This window comes from Rhinopithecus bieti, unplaced genomic scaffold (assembly GCF_001698545.2).
Source record: "Rhinopithecus bieti isolate Rb0 unplaced genomic scaffold, ASM169854v2 scaffold_28163, whole genome shotgun sequence".
Classification (NCBI taxonomy): domain Eukaryota; kingdom Metazoa; phylum Chordata; class Mammalia; order Primates; family Cercopithecidae; genus Rhinopithecus; species Rhinopithecus bieti.
This window is the reverse complement of record NW_016813718.1, coordinates 1,282,290-1,295,824: the sequence shown is the minus strand read 5'-3', so window position 1 is coordinate 1,295,824 and position 13,535 is coordinate 1,282,290. Positions and strand designations below refer to the sequence as shown.

The following is a 13,535-nucleotide window of genomic DNA, read 5'->3' as shown; positions in this document are numbered from 1 at the left end:
AGGTGCTTATTAGTATAAACTTTCCTCTTAGTACTGCATTTACTACATCTCATGGATTTTGATATGTTTCCCTATTCATTTGTTTCAAGAAAATTTTCAATTTCCTTCTTAATTTCTTTCTTTTTTTTTTTTTTCTTTCCTTTTTAATTTTTAATGACCAAAACAAAGCATCTAAAACCGCAGCTTCTGGAAGAACCACTTGTTCTTGCCTGTCTTATATCTCTCTTCAAACTTGACCTTGGCCTCTCGTTGGGCCTTGCGTTTAAGAGCAGGATCTCTGAAGACATCCTTATTGACGACAGTTTTGTCCAAGGGGATATCCACAGAGTACCTTGTGGGCATTAGGTGATTGTAGTTATAAACTTTCACAAAAGACTTGATCTTTGACCTCTTGGCGATCTTCTTCTTGCCCATGGCAGCTGTCACTTTGCGGGGGTAGCGGTCAATTCCAGCCACCAGAGCATGGCTGTAGGGGTGATCTGAGGTGCCATCATCAATGTTCTTCACGATGACGGCTTTGCGTCCAGAGTAGCGTCCAGCCAGGACAAGCACCACCTTCCCAGGTTTCATGAACTTGCCCATGTCGGCAGCAACCACTCAGGCCTACAGCAAAAAGCTCTAAGTGTGTTTCTAATAGTAAAGTGTGATACGTGAATGTAACATATTAAAAGAATTCTGTAGCATCTATCTAGAAAAGATTATGTAATATACAAACTATTCAAGTTATACAAAACCATTTTTAGTGTCTTTTCAACTGAGAAGAATTCTATCCTGCACACTTCACCTGAGGTGGTTCATATTTATCTTTCATTTCTGTCAATTCTAGGGAAAGCAGTTCTATTTCTGGATTTTCTGAGGTAGCAACTCCTAAGTGATGCTTTAAAAAACCAAAGCAGTATTAGGTTTCTCTGGTTCTTTTCTAAGGCTACCAGCACCTTCGTTCAGCACCCCGGAGCCCTAAGCACCTCCAGAACTGTTTGATCTTGGAGTTAGCAGTGTTCTCATGGGCCATAGTGACAGCTGCAGTGGCGTAGCTGGCACTGAGACCTTGACTGGTGGCGGGCTTGGAGATGCATAACTTATACCAAAAGCTAAATTTTTAAGAGTTCTATTGTTGCATAGAAGTGAAGCTATCCCCATTTGTGAAATTTTTAATAAATAGCAAGAGATACATTGTGTAAAAGGTGCAAGACTTGAAGTTCATGTGTTAGAAAGTCTGGGTGGGGTTGAGAGGTGGGGAGAAAAACAACTAGTTCTCATTTGGGCAAGAATTAGATCACTTTGCAGCACCTATGAGCTAATCTGCAGCATAGGCGGAGCTGATTGTGCTGTTTTTCAGTTTTCCTGTTATACATACAAGTACATGTATGTACATGCTATGAATGACTCTCTTTCCAGTAGGAAAATAAAATAAAAGGTTTTTCAAAACTTGAAGTTTTAGAACCTAGTTATTGTTCTGATTGGAGGAAAATGCCTTCTTTATTTAAAAATAGGGCATCACTCTGTTGCCCAGGCTGGGGTGCAGTGGCACGATCTCAGCTCATTGCAGCCTCAACCTTCCTGGGCTTGAGTGATTTTCTCATCTCCGACTCCTGAGTAGCTGGGATTACAGGCAATATGCCACCATGCCTGTTTTTTTTCTTTTTTTTTTTTTTGTGTGATGGGGTTTCACTGTGCTGCCCAGGCTGGTCTTGAAGTCCTGGGTGCCAGTGTTCTGCCCACCTTGGCCTCCCAAAGTGTTGGGATTATAGGCATGAGCCACTGTGTCTGGCCAGAAAATGCTTTTTAAGTAAGCTAGACCTAAGTTACTTTTGCAAAAGTAACCTTGAGCCCAGGCGTTCAACGTTACAGTGATTGTGTCTTCTATCTTTTCTCCTTTCAAATTGTGCTTCAAATCACTCTCGCTTGAAATATATAAGAAACCCACAGTGGCCTTGCTGTTCCGTGCAAGTCTGGCCATCTATTCTTTGTCTTCTACAACCTCAACCAAGTTACCATATTAACATGAATATGTAACTTTGTTTTGTTTTGCTTTTTCTGTGCAGCATGTTTATAAATTTGTCTTAAACATCATACTGTGTTCCATTGTTTTCTTTCCATCTTAGTACGTGATTCCTTAACCCAACCTGAGAATTTTTTTTTATCACTCTCTGATACATAATCTGTATATGTTTCCCTGGTCAAGGATGGCTGTGCTGTATACCTTGCACAAGAGCTGAAGTGACTTTGATATTTTTATCAATTTTTATTTTTTGAGGTAGGCTGTCACTCTGTTGTCCAGGCTAGAGTGCAGTGGCATAAGTCACAGCTCACTGCAGCCTCAACCTCCTGGGCTCAAGGAATCCTCCCACCCCAGCCTCCCAAGTAGTTGGGACTATAGGCGTGCACAACCAGGCTTGGCTAATTGTTTATTTTTGTAGAGAGAGGGTCTCACTATGTTGCCCACACTGGTCTTAAAACTTCGGGGCTCAAGTGATCCTCCCACCTTGGCTTCTCAAAGTACTGGGATTATAGGCGTGAGCCACCATGTGTGGACCGGCTAGACTTTCAAAGTTACAGTGAGCTATGACCATGCCACTGCACTCCAGCATGGGTGACAGAGCAAGAGCCTATCTCAAAAAAAAAAAAAAAAAAAAAGTAAATAAATAAAAATAAAAGAGACTTAATCCTAGTGTTTTGGGAGGCTATAGTGGGAGAATCACTTGAGCCCAGGAGTTCAAGACTAGCCTGGGCAACATAGCGAGACCCCTGTCTCTATATAAAATAAAAAAGCTAACAAGGCATAGTGGCATATGCCTGTGGTCCTAGTTACTCAGGAGGCTGAGGCAGGAGGATTGCTTGAGCACGGAAGGTTGAGTCCGCTGCTACACTCTAGCCTGGGAATAGAGGGAGACCCGGTGCTCCCCTCCCCCCAAATGAGGGTACAAGTCTGCATTTTCTAAAGCAATAAATGATATCTTAAATAATTATTTAGTAATCTGTTTAAAATTTTGTTAAAAATAAGTATAAGTATATTGTTAATTAAGTACATAATATATTTTAGTGTTTCTATTCTTACATAATGTAGCATGTTTGCATTTCTGGTTGATATTTTCTGTTCATTTTGTTTCTTTAGTTTCACGCTATGGATACATTGTATAGACACAGCTATGATTTGAGCAGTGCCATTAGTGTCTTAGTACCACTCGGAGGACCTGTTTTATGCAGAGATGAAATGGAGGAATGGTCAGCCTCTGAAGCTAGCTTATTTGAAGAGGCACTGGAAAAATATGGCAAAGACTTCAATGACATACGGCAAGATTTTGTAAGTAGAAAATTATGAGTAAAATAAAATGTTGAGATGGGAATATTCTGTTTTAGAAATCTGGTAAACCTTACAGTATTCATTTAGCAAGTTTGTAACTTTTATCTGCTCAAAGTAAAATGAAGGCTAGTCTTGTAAAGGGAGAAATTGATAATTATTCAGAGGACTAGTTGTATTAAGACCCACAATATCAGGCCGAGTATGGTGGCTCACGTCTGTAATCCCAGGACTTTGGGAGGCCGAGGTGGGTGGATCACGAGGTCAGGAGTTCGAGACCAGCCTGGCCAATGTGGTGAAACCCCATCTCTACTGAAAATATAAAAAATTTACTGGGCGTGGTGGCACGCGCCTGTAGCCCGAGCTACTCAAGAGGCTGAGAAAGGAGAATCTCTTGAACCGGGGAGGTGGAGGTTTCAGTGAGCCAAGATCACACCACTACACTGCAGCCTGGGCGACAGAGCAAGACTCCGTCTCAAAAACAAAACAAAACAAAAAAAACCCCATACTCTCAGCGAGTCCTGTGTTCTTGGTGTAAACCTTGGCAATATTAATTTATCCTATTTACCTCTCTCTGAGTTCCGAGTTAAAATATGGTCAGCTTTTCTTACCATTTGCACTAAACAATCTGATATCTGCTTTTAGACTAGCTGCTCTGCTTTAAGCTTTCTGTATTTTTCTAGTTGTCTTACTAATTGTTGAGCCTGAATTTGATCCGGACCCTTAATGAAATGACCTCTGCCAAGCACAGTAGGAGATTTGTTTTATGGGCTTTTGATCTTTGATTCTTAATGATACAGAGCAATGATCCCCAACATTTTTCGCACCAAGGACCAGTTTTGTGGAAGACGGTTTTTCCATGGACTGGGAGTGGAGGGAGGTTTCAGGATGATTCAGGTGCATTACGTTTATTGTGCAAGTGCACATTTCTATTATGATTACATTGTCATATATAATGAAATAATTATATGACTCACCATAATGGAGAATCAGTGAGACCTCTGAGCTTGTTTTCCTGCAACTAGACAGTCCCATCTGGGGGTGATGGGAGACAGTGACAGATCATCAGGTATTAGATTCTTATAAGAAGTACGCTACCTAGATCCCTCGCATGCACAGTTCACAATAGGGTTTGCGCTCCTATGAGAATCTAATGACGCTGCTGATCTGACGGGGCAGAGCTCAGGGGTCAATGGGAGTAATGGGGAGTGGCTATAAATACAGACGAAGCTTCGCTCGCTTTTCCACTCACCTCCTGCTGTGCAGGCCAGTTCCTAACCAGTTCGTGACCCAGGGACTGGGGACCCCTGAGTATCCTATGTATATCTTTTATTATTAAAATTTTTTTCCCCTCAGCTTTACTGAGGTATAATTGACAAGTAGAAAATACATATTTTCAAGGTATACAGTATGATGATTTGATATACGTATACATTGTGAAATGATGACCACAATTAACACATTCATCACCTCACTTATTTACCCCATGCAGTGGGGTAAATACCAGGTCATCTTGTCTACTATAGTATGTACTGTGTTTTGTCTTTGTGTTTATGGACTTACTGTCTTTAGTTAAACTTACAGTTTCTTTGAAATGGTGAAATTTCCATTTGAGATTTTCATAAATAGCTTTCTATGAAGTCATCCTTTATTTTAAATTACAAAAATAGAATCTTTATAGACTATTACATATTTGATGTGAGTCAGTAGCCTGCCTTTTATGTTGCTGCATCTTTACTGAATTGTTTGACACAAAGTTATTACTTACCAATATGGGTTGATAAATTAAATCCCAGACATGGTAATTAAAATGGTTAGTATCACTGATAATTTGTTCTTCTGGCAAAACTTCACTCATACTTAACTTGTTACATGCCATGATTTAAATTTGTAGGATGCACAGCTGAAAATTTAAAATGTATTGGCATTTAGCTTCAGATGGTCAGAATAACATAATAGTGCAATGTTATTAATATAACAGTTATAATAGAGCTACAGCTACATAGAAATTGCAAAGAATAAAACCTAGTGAATCAAGTCTACACTGTGAGGCTGAATGAAAATTCAAAAAAAATAAAGCAGCCATAAAAAAGGATGAGTTCTTGTCCTTTGTAGGGACATAGGTGCAGCTGGAAATCATCATTCTCAGCAAACTATCTCAAGAACAGAAAACCAAACACCGCACATTCTCACTCATAGGTGGGAATTGAACAATGCGATCCCTTGGACACAGGAAGGGGAACATCACACACCGGAGCCTATTGTGGGGAGAGGGGAGGGATAGCATTAGGAGATATACCTAATGTAAATGACAAGTTAATGGGTGCAGCACACCAACATGGCACATGTATACATATGTAACAAACCTGCATGTTGTACACATGTACCCTAGAACTTAAAGTATAATAATAAAAATAAGATAAATAAAACCTGCAGATCTGATAAAGGAGTAGGAGGTGAGAAACACCGAAAGTGAAAATACTTTTCCCTGCGCTGAATGTAATACCTTATTCTATGTTCTAGTGGTATTTACTGAGTACCTGTAACATGCCAGGCCTGCAAAAAGGCACTAGGCATGCAACAAAAATTGAATGTGGTCCTTGCTTCAAGGAATTAATTCATAGTTAAAATCAAGAGATTGAAATATACCCACAAGTATATTAATTATTTCTGTCAGTACATAAACAAGTATATAGGAATATTAAAAAGGATTCAGTGTGCCAAAGTGGGAGAGGCTTGATGGAGTTAACTGGCATTTCTGCTGGGTCTCTAATAGGTAAAGAGAGAAAAGAGCAGATAGCAAGGTAAACACTGAGGCACTTAACACAGGACTAGAGGGTAACTCTGTGAACCGTAGGTTAGTGCAGCATACTTGAACATGGAGGCTGCCATCGGTATCAGATAAAATTAACAATGAAAATGAGTATAACAGTAATAATACTGTTAGATGATTTTTTTGTTGCCTTTATGATCTAACAAAATTACAGATTTGTAGCATGGTATATATTAGTTTTTCTTTTGTTTTACCCTAGCTTGTTTGAATAGAAAGCTTATTGAAACATTAAGTACTAGGGAAGATGAAGAAATACACATCAGATTGGGCCTCCAAGATTGTGACTTTGACAGTTACACTTCAGAATGGGCCAGCTAAGGATACTGCCGTCCCTGCTGTGATTAGAAACCTAACTGCTGAAGTAGGAAGCTACCGTTCTGCCTGTGGCTCCAATGTGCTGTCTCTCCCTCAAACCCCACCAGCAGGGTGCCTTTAGTACCAAATCCGTCTATCTTGCCAGTGCATCTATGGTGCAACCTAAATTATACCCAGAATCTTAGATGCAAGGGAGTCTGGGAAATGTGGATTTTAACCCTGGAGACTGCCCCCTAGGTGGTGGTTGTTGGAGGACCAGTCCATGTTAGATTTGTTGTATTTTGGAGAGTGGAATTGGTTACTTGTGTCAAGTAAAAGAAACAGGATAGAATGTTAGAATGTTAAACTGCTCAAAGGGTTTTGTGCTTTTTGTGGTGGTTGGTGTTTTTAAACTTATCATCCCCTCTTTCCCCCCATACTTATAAAAGTAACATATAAACAGTAGAAAATAAAATGCAAATAATGTTATTTCCTATAATGCCATCACAGGTACATGATGTTGTTGGGGCAATGTATTTCTTATGACATGAAGTTTTAAGAAGTGTCCTTTTAGAAATTGTCAGGTAGTGTATGCAACAAAAAGTCTCCTGGGCCTCCTCTGCTTAAATACTAGACCTTTACCTGAGCACTGAGCAACTGTGTCATAATGGTGAGTTTTTTAAAGTGATTTCATCCCACTACCCAAAAGTGATCATTGATTGTTTTCTGCTTACAGTGTCTTAGCTTTCCCAAGTGAATGAATATATTATTGTGTATTTGTACATTTAAGAACAAATTGTGTAGAAAGCACATATTTGGGTGTAGATATTTTTATATTTAGTGTTTAGTGATAGCTTTATTCCAAAGCTTAGTTTAACTTATTTCAAAATTTATACACAGTAAAATTCACTCCTTTACAGTTTTTTACAGTTAAAGTTCTGTGAGTTTTTATTAATGCATACTCCCATAACCACCACCACAGGCTGGGTGTGGTCGGTCACACCTGAAATCTCAGCACTTTGGGAGTCTGAGGCAGGAGGATCACTTGAGCCCAGGAGTTCAAGACCAGCCTGGGCAACATAGTGAGACTGTCTCTTAAAAAAAAGAAGAGTCTGGGCGCAGTGGCTCATGCCTCTAATCCCAACACTTTGGGAGGCCGAGGTGGTTGGATCACTTGAGGTCATGAGATCGAGACCAGCCTGGCCAACATGGTGAAACTCCACCTCTACTAAAAATACAAAAAAATTAGCTGGGCATGGTAGTGCAGGCTTGTAATGCCAGCTACTCGATAGACTGAGGCAGAAGAATCACTTGAACCCAGGAGGTGAAGGTTGCAGTGAGCTGAGATCACGCCACTGCACTCCAGCCTGGGTGATAGAGCAAAACTTCATCTCAAAAAAATAAAAAATAAAAAAGTGCTGGGCACCTGTAATCTAAGCACTTAGGGAGGCAGAGATGGGCAGATCACTTGAGGCCAGGAGTTTGAGACCAGGCTGGCTAATATGGCAAAACCCCATCTCTACAAAAAAATGCAAAAATTAGCCGGGCCTGGTGGCACATGCCTGTAGTCCCAGCTACTCGGGAGGCTGAGGCATGAGAATTGCTTGAACCCAGGAGGCAGAGGTTGCAGTGAGCCGAGATCACTGCACTCCAGCCTGGGTGATAGAGTGAGACTCTGTCTCCACAAACAAACAAAACTCATCACCACAATCAAGACCCAATACAGTTCCATCACCTCTTCCGTAAAGTCTTCCCTTTTATAGTCAACAATACCCTAGCCCTAACCCTGGCAACCACTGATTTATGCTCCATCCCTATAGTTTTGCCTTTTTCTGAACACTGTGTAAGTAGAATCATTTAGTAGTATGTAACTTTTTAATTTGGTTTATTTTACTTAACATAATGCATCTGGTATTCATCAGTGTTGCTGCATATATCAGTAGTTCATTTTCATTGCCTATTCCATTGTGTGACTGTACCACAATCAGTTTATTCATTCACCTGTTGAAGGGTATTTGAATTGTTTCTGATTTTTGATGATTATGGGTAAAGTTGTTGTAAACATTTTGTATGCTAGTTTTAGTGAACATAAGTTTTTGTTTCTCTTGGGAAATACGAGCCGTGGGGTTGCTGAGTCTTACATGATAACTATATGTCTAACTTTATAAGAAATTACCTTTGTTAGCTTTATAACATATCAGTGTAGCCAGACTGAACCACGTTTTCCAGAATTCCCTTCCCGGTATGTTGCCCTTTAGGGTGGGCCATGAGAAATTCTAGTGCAGGATTTGGAGAACAGAAATGAAGCACCAGCCATTTTTGTAGCTCATATGTGTTCTCATTTATCTGCTGGCCCACTTTGTTGGCATGAGGCAATGTTGGGACTGCAGTTGCTCTGTCTTCCCTAGAATCCCCCTTCATCATCTCTGACTCCAGGGCAAGGTGTGTGTTTGTGTGTTTAGCACCATGAAGAAAGCCTTGGTTTCTGCAGAACATGCGTACCATCAGGGTCAAAGGCAGTCGCTACTTACAAGGGTTTTTCCCATCCTTATAGGCTCCAGCTTGTGCTGTCATATTTTGCTAGTTTGAATGCAATTGATACAGCCACTTTGGAAAACAGTTCGCTTATCAGTCAGGATTTAGTTAGAGAAACAGGACCACTAAAACAGATGTGGCATGATCATACCTCACTGCAGCCTCAAACTCCTGGGCCCAAGTGATCCTCCTGGCCTCAGCCTTGCACATAACTGGGACTACAGGCATGTTGTGCTACCATGTCTAGCTTTTTAAAAATTATTATTTTTTATATAGATGTGGTCTCACCATGCTGCCCAGGCTGGTCTCTGGGCTCAAGTGATCCTCTTTCCTTGACCTCCCAAGTTGCTGGGATTACAGGTGTGAGCCACTGCACCTGACACATTATTGTCATTTTTTTTTTTTTTTTGAGACGGAGTCTGGCTCTGTCACCCAGGCTGGAGTGCAGTGGCCGGATGTCAGCTCACTGCAAGCTCCGCCTCCCGGGTTCCCGCCATTCTCCTGTCTCAGCCTCCCGAGTAGCTGGGACTACAGGTGCCCGCCTCGTCGCCCGGCTAGTTTTTTGTATTTTAAGTAGAGACAGGGTTTCACCGTATTAGCCAGGATGGTCTCGATCTCCTGACCTCGTGATTCGCCCATCTCGGCCTCCCAAAGTGCTGGGATTACAGGCTTGAGCCACCGCGCCCGGCCACATTATTGTCATTTTTAAAAAAGCCGTTATAATAGGTTTGTAGTAGCATTTCATTTCGGTTTTAATTTGCGTTTTCCGTAAAGACTAATGATAAGCATCTTTTCATGTGTATCATTGCCCATCATATGTCCTTGATGTGAAATGGTTTTCAAAATCTTCTGCTTATTTTAAAAGAGGGCTTTTTTTGTTTGTTGATTTTGAGAGTTTGTTATGTATTTTGAATTCAAGTTTTTTTTTTTTTTTTTGTAACATTCTCTCCTAATATGCAGCTTTTATATATTCACCTTGTACTCTGCAGCCTTGTGAATCTCTTGCAGTAGTTATAGTCGGTTTTTTTTGGTAGATTCTTTGGGACTTTCTACATAGATAGTTATGCTATCTGCACATAAAGGGCAGTTTTGTTTTATTTCCCATCTGTATGCCTTTTATTTTATTTATTTTGCCTTATTGCACTGGCTAGTATTTCCAATGCAGTGTTCAAAAGAAATGGTAAGAGCAACATCCTTTTCTTGTGCCTGATCTTAGGGGAAATTCATTCATTTTTTCACTATTACATGTGAGATCAACTGTAATTTGTTTTATTTTTGTATGTGTCTTTTAATGATGAGCAAATTCCTCTCTATTCTTACTTTCTGAGAGTTTTTTAAAAAATCATGAATGATGTCAAATTTTGTAAGATGTATTTTATGCATCAGTTGTGATTATAGGATGTTTATCTCTTTTGATATGGTGAATAACATAGATTAACTTATGATTACTGAAAACAACCAGTGTTCCTGGCTGTCAGTTCCACTTGGTCATGAGACATTGTTTTAATAAAATGCTGAATTTGATTTCCCAGTATTTTGTTAAGCATGTTTGCATCTGTGTTTTTGAAATTTATCTTTTTGAGTTGACAAACTAAGACTTAATATACCTTTATTGTGTGGAACATGTTGTTTTGAATCTATGTTAATGATTAATACAGAACTTTTCATTTCCTTTTATTGTAATATTTTTTGTTTTATTTCAGGCTAGTGATGGCTACTTAGCATGAGTTGGGAAGTATTCTCTTTTCTGTTTTCTGGAACTGTTTGTGTAAACTTATTCCTTAAATATTTGGTTGAGTTCACTAGTGAAGTCATCTCCTTTTGGAAGGTTTTAAAACTGAAGTCATTTTCTTTAATAGATACAGGTCTTTTATTGTTACCTCTTTCTTCATGAGTGACTTTGGTAGTTTGTCTTCCAAAGTATTTCTCCCTTTTATCTTAAGTTGTCTAGTTTACTGTTATAAAGATGTTTATAATAGGAGTTTAGAATATTCTCATGTTATCCTTTTATGGTCTGTAGCATGGATCTGTAGTTACATCTACTGTCTCGTTCCTGATACTGATAATTTGTGTGTTTTTTTAATCTTTTTTTCTGATCAGTCTGGCTAGGAGTTTATCAGTGTTGTTGAACTTTGCAAAAAACAAACAAACAAACAAAGAAAACCCAGCTTTTGGTTTGATTGACTTTGCTCTATTTTCTATTTCATTGATTTCTGCTTGTGTCTTTATTACTTCTTTCCTTTATATTGCTTTGGACTTAATTGCTTTTTCTTTTCCTAGTATCTTATGATTGAAGCTTAGGGCTACAGATGGGGTAACACACCCTGTAGTCCCAGCTACTTGGGAGCTTGGGAAGCTGAAGCAAGAGGATCACTCGAGCCTGGGATTTTGAGGCTGCAGCATGCTGTGATCATGCCTGTGAATAGCTACTGCACTCCAGCCTGAACAGGATAGCACTATCCTATCTCAGTTAAACAAACAAGCAAATAAAAAGATTGAAGCTCACATCATTTATTTGAAACCTTTCCTCCAATATAAGCACTTAATGGCAGTACAACGGTGAATTTAGCTTTGCTTGAAAAACTCGGCTGTTCCTTAAAACACATTTCACGTTTTATGTAATTCACTTTTTTGCTTTTCTTTTTCAGTGCTGTCTGATGTAACTAGTTTCTGATGAGAAGTTCCTATGATGTGATGTTTCTTTTTCTTTGTCTTCAAATTTTCTGTCTACTTTTGGTTTTAGCATTTTACTTCCACAGTGTGCCTGAGCATGTTTTCTTTGTAATTATTCTATTTATAATTCTCTGAGCATCCTAGAACTGTTTTTTTGTTTTCCGTTAAGTTTGAATAATTCTTGGCCATTTTCTTTTTAAACATTTTCTTTCCTTTTAAAATTTTATTTTAGTTTTGCTGGTTCATAGTAGGTATATATAATTATGGGGTACATGAAATTTTTTAATTAAAAAAAATTTTTTTTTTTTTTTTTGAGACGGAGTCTCTCTCTGTTGCCAGGCTGGAATGCAGTGGCGCAATCTCGGCTCACTGCAACCTCTGACTCCCGGGTTCAAGCGATTCTCCTGCCTCAGCCTCCCGAGTAGCTGAGACTAGAGGCACATGCCACCAGCCCCAGCTAATTTTTATATTTTTATTGAATTTAATTAATTAATTTATTTTTTGAGGCAAAGTCTCACTCTGTTACCCAGGCTGGAGTGCAGTGGTGCAACCTCTGCTCACTGCAACCTCCACCTCCCAGATTCAGGTGATTCTCCTGCCTCAGCCTCCCGAGTAACTGGGACTACAGGCATGCGCCACCATGCCCAGCTAATTTTTTTATTTTCAATAGAGACGGGGTTTCACTGTTGGCCAGGCTGGTCTTAAACTCCTGGCTTCAAGCAGCCCGCCTGTCTTGGCCTCCCAAAGTGCTGGGATTATAGGCAACCACCACCAGCCCCAGCTAATTTTTGTATTTTTAGTAGAGACTGGGTTTCACCATGTTGGCCAGGATGGGCTCGATCTCCTGACCTTGTGATCTGCCTGCCTCAGCCTCCCAAAGTGCTAGGATTACAGGCGTGAGCCACGACACCACAGCCTATGAAATATTTTGATACAGGTGTGCAATATGTAATAATCACCTCTTGGAACATCTCAAACACACACACACACACACACACACACACACACACACACTGAAACCTAATAGTTAGAAAACAGCATTTTAACTTCATTCCCCTTTTTAACTTTTTGTTGATTCTGTGTCTTATTGTACTATGTCTTGGAAAGTTGTAGTTATTATTTTTGATTGGTTCATCATTCGGGCTTTCTATTTAAGACTTAAGTGTAGTTTACATACCACAATTACAGTGTTACAATACTCGATGTGTTTTTCTGTGTACTTACTATTACCAGCGGGTTTTGTACCGTCAGATGATTTCTTTTTGCTCACCGACATCTGTTTCTTTTTCTGATTAAAGAACTCCCTTTAGCATTTCTTATTGGACAGGTCTAGTGTTGATGAAATCCTTCAACTTTTGTTTGTCAGGAAGTCTTTATTTCTCTATCACGTTTGAAGGATATTTTCACTGGATATACTATTCTTGGGTAAAGGTCTTTTCCTTCAGCACTTTAAATATGTCATGCCACTGTCTCCTGGCCTGTAAGGTTTCCATTGAGAAGTCTGCTGCCAAATGTATTGGAGCTCCGTTATAAGTTATTTGTTTTTGCTGTCTTGTTGCTTTTGAGGTTCTTTCCTTATCTTTGACCTTTGGGAGTTTGATTATAACCTTATTGAATATTGGTGTTGATATTTTTCTCCAGGTTTGGGAAGTTCTCTGATATTATCCCTTTGAATAGTTTTCCTGCCTCTCTTTCTCTACCTCTTCTTTAAGACCAATAACTCTTAGATTTGCTCTTTCAAGGCTATTTTCTAGATCCTGTAGGCAGGCTTCATTGTTTTTATTCCTTGCTTTTTTCTCTCCTCTGAGTGGGTATTTTCAAATAGCCTGTCTTCAGGCTCAATAATTCTTTCTTCTGCTTAATTAGTTCCACTATTTTTTTTTTTTTTTTTTTTTTTTT

At 39.4% G+C, this 13,535-nt stretch overlaps 1 protein-coding gene and 1 pseudogene across 16 annotated transcripts in view; one reads left to right on the top strand and one right to left on the bottom strand.

Annotated features, from left to right (window-relative positions):
- The window catches only part of MTA3 (metastasis associated 1 family member 3), a 116,752-nt gene that overhangs the window by 34,486 nt on the left and 68,731 nt on the right, over nt 1-13,535 (top strand). For all 15 annotated transcript variants that reach the window (XR_001880818.1, XR_001880817.1, XR_001880816.1 and 12 more), the window contains exon 4: nt 3,116-3,304. Coding sequence is in view for 11 of the 15 variants with exons in the window: in XM_017848907.1 (XP_017704396.1) it covers nt 3,116-3,304 (189 nt within the window). In the remaining 4 variants the exon portion in view is untranslated. The remainder of the gene's footprint in view (nt 1-3,115; nt 3,305-13,535) is intronic.
- On the bottom strand, nt 137-615 carry LOC108513219 (60S ribosomal protein L27 pseudogene; annotated as a pseudogene). Its single transcript, XR_001880819.1, has one exon. The product of XR_001880819.1 is annotated as a 60S ribosomal protein L27 pseudogene (transcript).